This window comes from Lontra canadensis, unplaced genomic scaffold (genome assembly GCF_010015895.1).
Source record: "Lontra canadensis isolate GAN:19392208 unplaced genomic scaffold, GSC_riverotter_1.0 scaffold1, whole genome shotgun sequence".
NCBI lineage: Eukaryota > Metazoa > Chordata > Mammalia > Carnivora > Mustelidae > Lontra > Lontra canadensis.
Window position 1 is genome coordinate 2002747 of NW_022630995.1, and position 14855 is coordinate 2017601.

General features: G+C 37.1%; 1 protein-coding gene across 2 annotated transcripts in view; it reads left to right on the plus strand.

Annotated features, from left to right (window-relative positions):
* The window catches only part of PRKG2 (protein kinase cGMP-dependent 2), a 95748-nt gene that overhangs the window by 23847 nt on the left and 57046 nt on the right, over positions 1 to 14855 (plus strand). For both annotated transcript variants that reach the window (XM_032881874.1, XM_032881965.1), the window contains exons 3-5: positions 7689 to 7855; positions 12178 to 12291; positions 13704 to 13809. In XM_032881874.1, coding sequence (XP_032737765.1) covers positions 7689 to 7855; positions 12178 to 12291; positions 13704 to 13809 — 387 coding nt within the window. The remainder of the gene's footprint in view (positions 1 to 7688; positions 7856 to 12177; positions 12292 to 13703; positions 13810 to 14855) is intronic.

Below are 14855 nucleotides of genomic sequence, written 5' to 3' on the forward strand. Positions count from 1 at the left end.
ACAGGCTCCGTCCAGTAACCTGTAAGCATGAAGCTACTCTGCGCGCTTGGTGCCTTTGGCATTGTCAGTTGTTTCTTGTTTTTTTGTGTGTTTCTTTCTGTTTTAGCCATTCTGGTGTGTACGTTGTGGTATCTGGTTACGGCTTTGGTTAACTCTTCCTTGATCTTTAACAAGGGTGAGCTGCTTTAGGAATACGTACTTTCCATTGATGTCTGGTTTCCCCTAAAGCTCTGTAGTACAACTACTGTCCTACGTGAAGGCTCTTCGTTCGTGTAGGTGGATTTTTGAACTTTCTCCTCTGTTCCAAAGGTCTTCTTGTTCCTTCTTGTGCCATGAGTTTATTTTTCTAATTACTTTGATGTCTAGTGAATATTGACATCCTTTACTTTAAGTCTCCCAACTGTGTTACTGCTCTCCCGTGTTGCGATGGCTTTTCTTGGGCCTTTTGACGACCAAGAATTTTAGAATCAGCTTGTTAATTTTCATAAAATTTTTCAGACTGTTGACTGAGATTTCATCAAACCTGATCTGAGTAGCACTGACATCATTAAAAAACTTAGTCTTCTCATCCACAACTATGGTGTATGTTTCCATTTCTTTCATTTCTCTTAATTAAAATTCGGTACTTCTCTCTGTAGAGGTCTTACACAGTTTTGTTAGATATAATCCTGTATATTTGATGTTTGTTATCTTTTTAAAGTGATGTGATTTAAATTTTTTCATTTTTAATTATTTGATGCTGGGATATAGAAATAAAATTGAATTTGTTTGGGGACCTTGTATCCAGTTGTTGGAATCACTTGTTAATTTTGATAGTTCACCTATACATTCCTTTGAATCTTTCACTTACACAACGTGTCTTTAGAAAGAAGGATAGGTTTATTTCTTCTTTTCCTACATTTACATCTTTGGTATTTTTTCTTTTTTTCTCTTTGTGTATGTGTGTGTGTGTGTGTGTGTGTGTGTTTCTTTCTTTCTTTTTTTCTCACATTATTACATTTGCTCAGACTCCTGGTTCAGGGTCAAATTGAAATGTCTCATTTCTGATACCTGGAGGAAGGCTTTCAATATTTTACCATGTGATATAATGCTTTCTGTTTTTGTTTTGTTCTATACATAATCTTTTATCAGATTAATGAAATTCCATTCCACTCTATTCCTAATTTGCTAAGAGCTTTTTTAAAATTTAGAAATAATATACAGGTGTTTAATTTTATCAAATGCTTTTTCTGCATCCAATAAGATTTTACTAAATTTTTTAAAAAGATTTTATTTATTTATTTGACAGACAGAGATCACAAGTAGGCAGAGAGGCAGGCAGAGAGGGGTGGGGGGAAGCAGGCTCCCCGCTGAGCAGAGAGCCCGATGCGGGGCTCGATCCCGGACCCTGAGACCATGACCTGAGCCGAAGGCAGAGGCTTAACCCACTGAGCCACCCAGATGCCCCTTTACTAATTTTTTTTTATCTTTATTCTTTCTACGTCGTTAATCACATTAATTTTTCTTTCTTGTGATGTGAACTTTGTTATCAGCCTATTCTCGTATTCTAAAATAAGGTGGGAAGAATTCTTCTTTTTTATTTTCTGAAAGAGATTATGTAAGGTTAATGTTATTTTTTCCTTCAGTGTCTGAAAAACAGTGGTTGGATTTAGAATTCCTTTTGTGAGACCGTTTTTATTTTTGGTTCAATTTTTCTAATTGCTAAACACTTTTTTGCTTCTTCTTTTGTCATGCATGGTTTACTATATTTTTCCCAAGGTTTTTCATTTCACTTAATTTTCAGGAGTTGATTATACTATATATCCAATCATTTCTTTTTATATCTGTAATATCTATAGTGATGGATATTTATTGATAATTATTCTCTCTGTCTCCTTGCCTTGCCGTGAATTCCTCAGTTTTGTGTCTTTCTAAAGAAACCATTGAAGACTGTGTTGATTCTCTTCATTGTACTTTTTTTTTCTATTTTACTATTTTCTGCTTTCATTTTATTGTTTATTTCCTTCTCCCTTTTTTTGAGCTCACTCTGCTTTTCCTTTTCTAGCATTTATTTGATTTTATCTTCTTCTTTCCTAATATATCTATTTAATACTATAAGTTTCCTTCTTGGCATGACTTATGTACATCTCACAAGTTTTGGTATGTCACACTTTTATCATTTATTTCAAAATACTCTTTGATTTTCTTTATGATTTGATCACTGATCGGTGGACAATTTAGAAATGTATTGCTTGGGGCACCTGGGTGGCTGAGTTGGTTAAATGTCTAACTCTTGTTTCAGCTCAGGTCACGATCGAGGGTTGTGAGATCAAGCCTTGCGTTCTACTCTATGCTGAGTGTGGAACCTGCTTGAGATTCTCTTTCCCTCTCCCTCTGCCCACTACCTTCCCCCGTGTATCCACTCAAGCATGCACTCTGTCTCTTAAAAAATAAATAAATAAATAAATAAATAAATAAAATAAAAAAAGAAATATATAGGGGCACCTGGATGGCTCAGTGGGTTAAACCTCTGCCTTCGCCTCAGGTCATGATCTCAGGGTCCTGGGATTGAGCCCTGCATCGGGCTCTCTGCTCAGTGGGGAGCCTGCTTCCTCCTCTCTCTCTGCCTGCCTCTCCACCTACTTGAGATCTCTGTCTGTCAAATAAATAAATAATATCTTTTAAAAAAAGAAATATATTGCTCAAAAAAATGTGTTAGTCAATTCTCAAACATTTGAGAATTTTTTGATTATTTTTTGTTGCTGATTTCTAGCTTCATTCTGCTGTTCAAAGAACATACTCTATTGCTGAGACATGCATTATGGCTTACCATATCGTCAATATTCATTAAGGTTTTCATGCATTGAGAAGAGTGTGTATTCTGAATTTGCTGAATGCAATCATTTACCTTATTTTATTTTATTTTTGGAGAGGAAGCTGGGGAGGGTCAGAAGGAGAGGGAGAGAGAGAATCTAAAGCAGGCTCCATGCCCACTACGGAACCTGATGCCAGGCTTGTTCTCACAGTCCTGAGATCATGACCTAAGCCAAAAGCAAGAGTGGACCCTTAACCAGCTGAGCCACCCAGTGCCCCAAATGCAATCGTCTAAGTGAAATATCAGTGAGGTCAAGAAATTGAGTTTGATAGTCACCTGTTTAAAACCGTGTTCTGACTGATTTTTGTCTCTTGTCCTGTTGGTTACTTAAAGGGATGTATTAAAATCTCCCAAGACAATTGTGGATTAGTTTATTCTTTTATTTTTGCCAATTTTGTTTTTCGTATTGTGATGCTATCTAATTAGTTGCATACAGATTTAGAATACCTGTATTTCCTGATCATATCAATATGAAATATCCATCTTTATTTCTAGAAATGTGTTTTTCTAGTTACCTATATCAAGAAACATTTTCTTTATAATTGGTGTTTATATAATATAAATATCTCTTTCTACCTTCTTACTTCCAACCTTTCTGTATCCTTATCTTTAAGGAATGCTTCTTAAAAGTAACACACATTTCATATTTCCCTTTTATTTTATTTTTCAATCTGACAGTCTTTTCTTTAAATTGCAGTATTTAGTATATGTATCTTTAATGTAAATACAAATATTTACTTATTACCATAGTACTATTTGTTTCTTATTTGTTACACTTCTTTAGTTTCTTTTTCTTTACTTTCTTGACATTTTCTAGGGTTGATTAGATGCATATTATTATTCTGTTTTCTTTTCTGTTAGCTTTCTAGTTAAACATTATTTGGCTCATCTTATAAGGATTACCCTAAAGTATAACATGCTTCCTTAATTTAATAAATTTCTAATAATAGATTAGTGCTTTTATCACTTCCTGGACCTTAAATTATGTTTACTGCCATCTCACCCACCCCACGCACAGCTTCACTGTTGTTCTCAAACATTTTAAAATCCTCGAGGTGTTGCTGTTACTTTTGTAAAGATGAGCTTCCTTTGGTCATTGATGCCTCTTTTGTCCATTGCTCTTTCTTCCTTCTAGCATCTAGTAGTTTCCATCTGGGGTCGTTTCTGTTTGTCTGGAGCTCTCCAACATTATGAGTCTGTTGTCAATGGAATGCCATTTTGAAATGTATTCGTTTTGCTTTTACGTTTGAAGGCATTTTCACTGGGTTAAGATAGTGGAAATAGGCATTGTGAAGCTCTTTGGAGAAATCCCATTGTCTTCTGGCTTCTTTTATTTCAGTCGAGGAGTAAGTCACCTAACTCCTTAACTTATTTACTAGTTGTTTGAGGTAATTGTCGCTTCTCCAGTTGCATCCCAGGTTTCCCCTTTCTGTTTGGTTTTCATTAATTTGACTATGATGGTCTTAGATATGGTTTTCTTTGGATAAGATTATTTGAAATTCTGTATCTGATACCTACAATATGTTGATCTGTTAGGTCTCTTTCTATTGTTCTTTTGTTTGTTTGTTTTTTTTCTCTTGGTCTTCACTCATTTGGTCTTTTCTCTTGGTATGCCGGATGTTTTACCACATACTCTTTAGGGGAAAGCTCTAGAGAAAATTTGAGTCTCTAGATTTTGTGAATATCCTGGAGAAAACATGTACCTTTGCTTGTGGCAGGCAGTCAGGCTAGGAACAAATCATTTGAACGAAAATGGGATTTGTCACTTTGAAGTTAGTGATCAGTCTTTTCCAGAGCTAGCCTCTTTTGGGCTGGTGCTTACTCTAGGTACCGCTCTATGGATGTCTCCTCTGAAATCCTGGGTGTTTACCAGGATTCTTCCTTCACGGTGTACTTTGAACATTAACTTTGGTCTTCCTAGTCCTTTGAGACTGCCAAAACTCTGCTCAGTGCTGGGTACAAATCAACAAATGCCTTGAAGGGAAAAGCAGAGGTGAATGTCAAGCTCATATTTTCTTGTCAATGACAGCTTTTCAAGCTGTGGTTATGTTGATAGGTGTCCAGTGCTTTCAAACGAATTTGTGAATATCTACTTTAGCTTTGGGAGTTGTACTGTGTGAGCAGGGACAGTTGGTTTTGGTAACAGCTGGTCTATCATCATTGGAGAAGGACTGGCCAAGTTCATACTCTTAGTCACTGCTGTATGCTGCCTCTTAGACATTTCAAGAGAAGACCCAGTCCTTCAAGAATTTATAATTTGGGGCACCTGGGTGACTCATTTGGTTAAGCTACTGTCTTTGGCTCAGGTCATGATCCGAGGGTCCTGTGATTGAGTCCTACATTGGGCTCCTTACTCAACGGGGAGCCTGCTTCTCTCTCTGCCTGCTGCTCCCCCTGCTTGTGTTTGCTCCCCTCCCCCTCTCTATGTCAAATAAATAAATAAAATCTTTCTAAAAATAAAAAAAAAATTTAATCTTGTTTGGAGAAAAAGTTATAGAGAGAACCCTTTTCTAATAGTGGGATGTTATAATAGGGTTATACACTCAATTAAGTTAAAAGGATTTGGAAACTCTTTGAGATCATGGGCCATGCTTAGTTAATTTTTACTCCCCAAGTAAATGTTTGATAAAGTTTGTTGAATTGAATAGACATGGATACAATACTCTAGGAGTTTAGAATAGACTTAAAGGATTGTGTGAGCTACAGCACCTGGGCAGGTCGGCTAGATCATAAAGGGAGAATTATAAAGCTTGAGCTGATTGAGGGAAGAAGAAATTAAGTTAGAGGAGAAAACAGAGACTCAGCCTAATGATAAAACTGGCAGGCATATGAGGCCATGAGGATACCAGCCTATTGAAGCAAAGGTTTTTTTTTTTTTTTTGGCAAGTAAATACTGGATGGATGGAGTGGAGTCATGTGGTGTGAAATGGTGAATACCAGATTGTGGGATGTTGCTTTTCTTCTATGAGCAAAAGGGTTTTCAGACTGCTTCCATGGAATGTTCATAGAAGTTAAGCCAAAAGAAGAAATAAATAAAAAAGACACTGAGGTTTGGAAACATTGGTTTAAGAGATTCGTTTACTGGAAGATTTCTTTGAACTCTGAAAGTATGCATTGTGAATTCCAAAATTGTTCAACTCAGCACACTTTTGCTCATAAAGGAAAAGCACTTCTTGGAACATATTTTGGGAAATTAGGCCATGTGGGCATTGATGAAACACTGGCTGGAATGTTAGGAGAGCATTAAAGGCCTGTGAAAGCTGGGGCCTTTTTGGCATTGTTTAGATGCTTGCTCTGAGAAGAACATGTTGTCAACGTATTTTCTCGATATATATCAGCTGAATGAATTATTGGCTTTAGCAGATGAGGGGAAAATGAGATCAGGATGAAGTCAGTTTCTAGCAAGAATAATCTGATAATAAAGTATAGAATCGACTACAGGGAAAGAGGCTAGAAGCTGAAACTCTTTTTAAAAAGAAGCTATTAACATTGTACAGACCCAAGTTTTTTTCTTGGGCCGTGGTGATATCCTTGAAAATGGAAACTGAAATGAGTAACTGATATTTTTGTAAAGAGACATGACAGGTTTGGTGATAGGTTAGTTGCGGGAAGAGGTAAGTTCTCTGGGTACTCAAAGAGTTTCTGTGGCTCCGAGGGTGATGGAGTCACTGGAGGGCAGAAGGAATTTCTTTGTTCTGTCTTCTTCCCTTAACCTCATGATCTGGTGGGTGGGGTCATCCAGGAAGGAGCCAATCCATGAAATTTTACTTATGTTTGAGAACTTTCTGTGTAGAAAAATACGACAAGTTTTGAAACAGGAAAGCTAGTGTCAGGAAAGAGTTTGAAGGAAAGATGCAGAAAAGAAACCCCTATTTTTAGAAATCACACTGAGTTTGACTGAAAGCAAGTGTGTTGTGCAGGGATTCTAACTTAGCCCACGAGGTCGCTTTCCTGCCAGCTCATTAGTTCTATGATAACTCTGGAAAAAGTATGTTAATTAAAACTTTTTAAATTTACAGTAAGGAAGATTGGGTAATTATTTTGAGCTACTTCTTTTCCAAAAGAAAACAGAATGTCAAGGACTATCAGCAAGAGGGCCTTGGATTTGGGAAATGACTAGGTTATGAGATTGGAAATGTATGTTCTGTCTAGTCTAGACATACTGAGGGTCAAAACCTAGGTGAACCCAGCCTGCCACAATCACCCTCTGTTTCTGATGAAACCTAGCAAGTCCCAAAGGGGCTGACTTCTTTAGCTCAGAAGAGGCAATAGTCTTCCAACCCTCGGACTTAGATTGAAATCCTAGGGGTATTAAGTTGCTTCTTACTTTTTAGTCCATTTTTCCAGAAAGTAGGAACAGTAATTATCTCACAGGAAGATTAAATAAAATATAAAATAACTTCTACTATAGGCACTATGCATGCAAGTGTACATGAATAAATGCATCCTTTGTGGTAGTCTCTTAAATGACCTTCGACCAGCCAGATTTTCTCTCCATCTAAAAAAATCATCTATCCATTATTATTACGAATATTATTAAAAATGTTAACCTAGAGATCTTGAGAGATGCTGCATTTGTGACGATGACAGCTAGGAGTGATAAAACTGATGTAATGCCAATTACAGAAAACTATTCAAAATATTTTTAAAGGTTTTATATGTGAAGTATGGTAGTTATAAGTGTGTGTGTGGGTGAGGCCAGAAGAAAATTTGTCCCTCCTGGAAAAGTGGTAAGTACATAGGTGGTAATATTAGAAATCTAAATAAAGTAAATCTAAACAACGAAACATCGTTTTCATCAATGTCACTTTTCATCTCTTTCCAATTACACCAGTGAGAAGAAGCTCATTACAGATGCCCTTAATAAAAACCAGTTTCTAAAGAGACTGGATCCTCAGCAGATCAAAGACATGGTGGAATGCATGTACGGGAGGAACTACCAGCAAGGCAGTTACATTATTAAGCAAGGAGAACCAGGAAACCACATCTTTGTGCTAGCAGGTGGGTTTCACGGGTTTTTCCAGGTACCATACAACAAATACTTTGCCTACTGTCTTATGATTTTTTACAAACATTTATTAAAGTGCAAAACTGGTTGCTCTGTGTATACACAACATCACAGATCTGAGTTCATGAAATAGTAACATGGTCGATCTAATCATTCTGGTGATGGTGATGTTTACTGAATGCTTTTTCTATGTCAGGCCCCTGTTAAGCGTTAATAGAGGGATCTCATTTTACCATCTCACCAACTCTGTTAGGCATGTGCTGTTATCTCCATATTCCGGACTTGGACTCTGTCACAGAGAAGTTAAGTGACTTTAGAAAGGCCACAGAGCTCCCACGTGCAGGTGGAGTGCAGATGTAGGCAGTCTGACTTGAGCCGGTACTCTCGGTCACAGGACAACTTGCTCAACTACAAAAAGGCACTTCTATTCAAAATATTGCTGCTCATGTGGACATTTTTAGGTTGTTGCAACAGGATAAGGCAAACAGTTATTTTTGTGGTTCTGTGAAGTACTTTGGTTATATACAAATGACTTTAAAAGATAATTTAGGTACACGTAAGCACACATGACTCAAACGGAATGCCTGAAGATTAACACTGATGTTTTAAGAACCATTTAAATGGTTTTCTACATATATCCTATAGGAACATGTTTACATGCTGGATAGATTTTAAAAATCAGATAAGCAAAGGATTTCTTAAATGCATATCAAATGCATGCCTTATATGGTACTTAAAAGATAATTTAGATACAAAAGCAAGACATGATCTGAACAGGGTATATGCTTATTGAACACCTTATCAAATTCCGAATCACCCACTTTTTGAGTTTTAGGGAGAAAGTTAAAGCAGCTTAACTAAATGGAGTGGTAAACTGAGATTTCCTGTGGCCTTTTATTTTCTACTGCTGGTTCCTGGCAATCTAAGAATGCTTTTATGATCCTTGTTTCCTTAGGGCCTTAGGGATGGGACAGAAGTTGCCTATTCAAACAAGTTAATAAACATGTAATATTCTATTTATAACCGTTTGAAAGATTATTTTCATATACTTTGATTCTTTAGACACTCTAGTTCCATAAATATGGGTGTTTATTTGCTGTAAACATCTTTGTAGACACCCTTAAAATTATACAGTCATTCTCAAGTAATTATTCTACCCAGGAAGTGAATTATGGTCTGAATTTAGCCAGCCTTCAAGTTTTTAGGGACAGAGATCCAGAGCAATTTCCCCCTCTTTCAGCTTTTTTCTTGGCCATTTCACTTCTACTTTAGCAACACCAGAAATTCTGACAAGAAGAGATAGATCATTAACTCAACAATGTTCATGGAACCTGCTAAGAAAGGATGAAAAACTCATGTCAGCCCATCAGGTTCTTTGCCAGTGACTCCAGTGAAAGGCGAGGGCAGAGGAGTTAGGACAGAAACCGGTTTCAACACAGTCATAGATATCAGGGCTAGATCACACACAACAATGAAAATTGGACCGTTTCTTATTTTGAATTGATTACGGTATTATCTAAGGACTGACTTGCCTGATGTAATTGATTGAGCAAATTAATTAAAAATCTCCCCTTTATAACATATGGCATGAATAGTCCATAATAAAAGCATATTTGGCTTAAACTTCTGATATTCCATATAATTCTTCAGTATTGCTCAAGTACCATGAGTCATCACCAATTAGAAAAAAAAACTTGAAATGCATGACAGTCCATGATCTCAACTCAACGGTACCACTAAGTGCTTTCAATGGAGTAGAATTTAGTTGTAATGAGAAATTATTAAATTTTGTATCATGTCTGTAGGATTTGGAGCCAAAACAGAGTTTATTTCTTACTACAATTTAAGTTCTATCAGAGTAAGTATCTTTTGTGTTTTGTCCACACTGTCTCGAAGGCTGTTGGACCAACCCCTGGTACAACACAGGTACTCAAATCCGATTTGGGGAATGGATGGTTGGAGGGAGGTGACCCAGAGCTGCTTGGTGGTGAATTAGGAGAAGGAAAGAGTAATTCTTCAAGGGAAAGAGAGTGACCCCACCGTTTTTCTTCCTTTAAGAATGTCGGTCTTTTTAGCACATGACTGTTTGTTAGGCAAGGTTTTATTCACACTTGTTCAAGGGGAAAGGAGGAGAGAATCACCAGGCAAAGGAATTGTGAGGAGTTTGCTGTCTTCCCCTTCCCCCAGCTGTTGCCTAGATAAAGATTGGTGTCAGACCAGTTCTCATTTTTCTAAGACAGAACTTTTTTTTAGAGCTATTTTAGGTTTGCAACAAAGTTGAGAGGGAGATACAGAGATTTTCCGTACTCTTCTCTCCCCACACATGCATAGCTTACACCATTATCGAATCACTGACCAGAATGGTCCTTTTATTTATTTTTTTTATTTTTTATTTTTTTTAACCAAGGATGAACCTATATTGATACATCATCAGACTCATCTTAGGGTTCGCTCTTGGTGTTGCGCCTTCTGTGGGTTTAGGCAAATGTCTAGTGACATGGAACCTAACAGTGTAATTCCACGCAGAGCATTTCTCACTGCCCTAAAAGTTCTCTGGTCTCCACCTGTTCATCTCAGCCAACCCCATGCCTGGCAACCACTAATCTCTGTTTTTCTGCATCATTTCCCTTTTCCAGAATATCTTATTGCTGGAATCATGGACTGTGTAGTCCTTTCGGATTCACTTCTTTCAGGTAGTCGTGTGCACTTAAGTTTCCTCCTGGTCTTTTCCTGGCTTGATCGCTCCTTTCATTCTAAGCACTGAGTAATATCCCACTGTCCGGATGGACCACAGTGTGTCTGCTCATCCGTTGAAGGACATCTTGGCCATTTCTCAGTGCTGGCAGTTACAAATAAAGCTGCAATAAACATCCGCGTTCAGGTCTTTATGTGGACCTGAGTTTTGAACTTCTTCGGGTAAATACTAAAGAGGGCAGCTGCTGCATTATATGGCAAACTCTTATGTTTAATTTTATAGGAAATTACCACACGGTCTTCCAAAGTGACTGTCCCACTTTGTGTTTCCTTCACCAGTGGAGGACCATTCCTCTTGCTCCACATCTGCACTAACATTTGGTGTCCTCCGTGCTCCAGGTTTTGTCATTGTACCGGGCGTGTGGTAGCATTTTACTGTTGTTTTAATTTGCGTTTCTCTGATGACATAGGATGTGGACCATCGTTTCATATGTCGATTTGCCATCTGTGTCTCTTCCTTTGAGAATGTCTGTTAAACTCTTTGGCCCATTTTCGAATGAGACTGTTTGTTTTCCTTTTGTTGAGTTGTAAGAACTCTTTGTATATTTTGCAAAACATTCTTTGATCAGATGTGTCTTTTGCAAAAATATTTTCTCCCAGTCTGTGGCTTGTCTTCGAATTCCCCTGATACTGTTTTTCTCAAGCATTTTTCTTATCAACTTCCGTTTGTTAATTCATTTCAGTGATTGAGGGGAAGACCACGGTGGAGGTAAGGTGAAGTTACTTACCCAGGGTTACAGCCAATGATCAGTCAGTGCCAGACGGTCAGACTCCAGGGCCGGTGCGTTGCTCAGGGAGGACTAGTTAGTCCTTCTGTTAATGTGAGCTGCTCTGCTGTGTTTTCAAGACATACAGGGATTGTTGTGTTCCTTGCACAAGAGAAATAGTTTTATGTGCTACGTTTTCATGGGGTAGAAGGTATTTTATTTTTATTTTATTTTATTTTTTAAAATTTTTTAAATTTATTTTCAGCGTAACAGTATTCATTGTTTTTGCACCATACCCAGTGCTCCATGCAATCCGTGCCCTCCCCAATACCCACCACCTGGTTCCCCCAACCTCCCACCCCCCGCCCCTTCAAAACCCTCAGATTGTTTTTCAGAGTCCATAGTCTCTCATGGTTCACCTCCCCTTCCAAAAGTATTTGAAATACAACACTTGCCATCTACTGCTTCAGAGAAAGAACTTTGTAACAATGATAATAATATTAACAACAGCAGACACTAATACAGCATTTACTATGTATTAGCCTTTATTCTAAGTTCCCCACCTATATTAATGTATTTAATTCTCACAACCACTGTGTGAAGTAAATACTGGTTCTAGTATTCCCTTTACGGACAAAAAGCCTCAGACAAGGTAGATAACTCTTTCTTTCAGGGTGATCAGCTTACATGGCCAAGTTGCTGTCAGTCTACACTCTCGACCACAATATTGTAACGAGAATCATAAAATATCTTGCTGATGTGCTTTGTGTACTTCCTGATTGTCTTACTTTTGCAAGTTATGGAATCCAGATGGGTTTTGATCATTTGTGGTTTTCTTTAATTCTGACGGACAGAGGGCCAACTAGAGGTGTTCCAAGGGGAGAAGTTTCTATCATCCATCCCTATGTGGACCACGTTTGGGGAACTAGCCATTTTATACAACTGTACAAGAACTGCCTCCGTGAAAGGTAACAGGGGATAACATGTTGCATTTTTGAATCGTTACCCAATGCTTATGACAATGTGAGTCACTATGGCCTGCTGAGTATTTTGTCTTTCGTGGTGCCTCACGTGCTCTTGTTAATAGAAATGCAGTGCTCACAGGATTTATATTGAAAGTGCTCATCTAAACAATTCAAATTAAGAGAACCTTTCCATCAGGTGCCTGCATATAAAAATGAAAATAGCTTCATATTATTGAATTATTCCAATATTTGCTTTAATTGCCACTTCACTTTTTTTTTTTTAACTGTGTAAACATCTGCCTTTGGTTCGTCTAGAATATTTGCTTTTCATTCTCCATGATGTTCTGATCATATTATAAACCCAAAAAATTAAAGAAACCAAGGAAAATATATAAATATCAAAAGGGATGAGAATTAATTGGTGAGAGTTTCATGAGTGACTTCTGGGATTAATTTAAGTGTTCCTGTTTTTATTGATTTTATTCACGGTAATCTTGGGCAGAATTAATTAGGTGTGTTTCTCAGTGTTTAGGACTGGCTGGGGCACCTCAGAATTGCTGCAGGATTTGATAACAATGAGATTCTGGGACTTTACTCCAAACCTCAGTCAGGATCTTTGACAATGGAGCTTAGGCACCTGTATTTTTGACAAGAATGCCAAGATAAACCTAAGTTGCTCCAAAGTTTGGGAAACCAAAGCTTTGGGTCTTGATTTGCTTTATAGGCTCTCATTACTTCTTTTTAAAAAAAAGTGCAAATATAATTTAATCTAGATCTCTTAGAGCTGCAACTTCTGCTCTTCTTCCTTTTTAGATTTTATTCTTGCTTTCCATGTCTTTCCTATAAAAAAATCGTCTCAAAAACTGTCTTGCATAATCTCTATGAAAATGATTTGTATGCACTTTATACAAAAGTAACCATAGAGATCCTTAAAATATATTGGCTCTCATTAGCTACAATGTCTGAACAACATAAAAAGATATAAAAACATACTCATACACTGAGAGATCTTAAACTTCCAATTATCGACTTGTGAATTCTTCGCTCTCTGATCTAGCTACAAGCTGGCTGGTTTTCTCTTGTATCGCAGCACAAATCTGAACTACATCCTGATGATGTAGTATGTAATTAGGAATTGCAAACTAATTTTGATATCATCCTAAGCAAAACATAATTAGAGAGGAAATCTTTTGCTACTCACTTCCAAATCATGGTTCATTTCAAAGCCAAAGATGATTTTATGAAATTGCCCACGATTTATGTCACTACTTCCTTCCATTTGCATGTTAAATAATGCATTTTCCAAGAAATATCATTTTATGAGAATACATGGGAAATGTATTGATTAACATTTTGGAATGTTTTCTTAATGTGGGACTAAACAGTATTTTATTATTTTCTTGATTTTTCGAAAGCTATTACCAACGTTAAAACATGGGCACTAGATCGAGAGGTGTTCCAGAACATAATGAGAAGGACGGCTCAAGCTAGAGACGAACAGTACAGAAACTTCCTCAGGAGGTAAGAGCAGCGCATGGGTGCAAAGAGCAGAAGGTGGGGTGGCCTTGTTGTGGACATGTTGATTTTATCATAATAATCATTTTACTGTAGCCTTTCTCATTTAAACATTTTCTACATGACTAAACCACTGGAGCAAAAGTATTCCCTTGCAGTAAATGCCACTAGGTAAAAAAATTGTATTGAATCCCAGTTGGCCCTGCACACTGATTTTTTCTTTTCACTGAATTTGCCTTTGTGTTGACAGAGTCGTCGTATACAGTGTAGAAGAATGGGCAAAAAATTCCAAAATATTCACACCAATTGCTCAGTTGACTTTGAAACACATTCTGTAATTTGGAAGTGGATCGCAAAAGACAGTTTTCCTAGTAATGCCTTGGTTAGAATAATATTAAAATTAACTTATTTTACTGTCTTTAATTGCTTTCCCTGAGACATTTTTTCTCATTTGTATAACCACCCCATCTTCCAAATTATTATTATTTGTAGCAAATTACCTTGCCAGAAATGTTACTATGTTTGTCATAATGACACAGATCCTTGGAACATATTTTGTGAGCTATTCTGTAACCCTCCCCAAAACTCGGATGCATTAATTCATAGAGAAACAAATACCTATCTCACTGTAAAAGCCAGTTATGACTATAAACAGATATTTTTTGGAGAATATAAGTTCTTTATTTAAACTATTTCCATGTTTCTTTGTGGGAGATTTGACAGTCTCTATAGCTGTAGTACATACTGTAATGAAATGTTACCTATGATAAGTGATGGTGATAATAATTATAATAATAATAATTGTGAGCTCTTTTTAATTACAGTAATTTTATCTTGCATAACTAGCCTGCAAAGCCAATGATTTTAGAGCTGGCATAGTGCCTAGTATATAGTAAGGTCTCAATAAATAGTGAATAAATGCATTGTTAATCAATGGAACATTGTAGGTGTGAAGGGTTTTCCTATAGAATCTTGCTGATTTATCCTCCCACAGTTAACACTGCCTCCTGGCAAAGACCTTCAGCAGCAGTAAGCAGGCACCTTACTGAGTT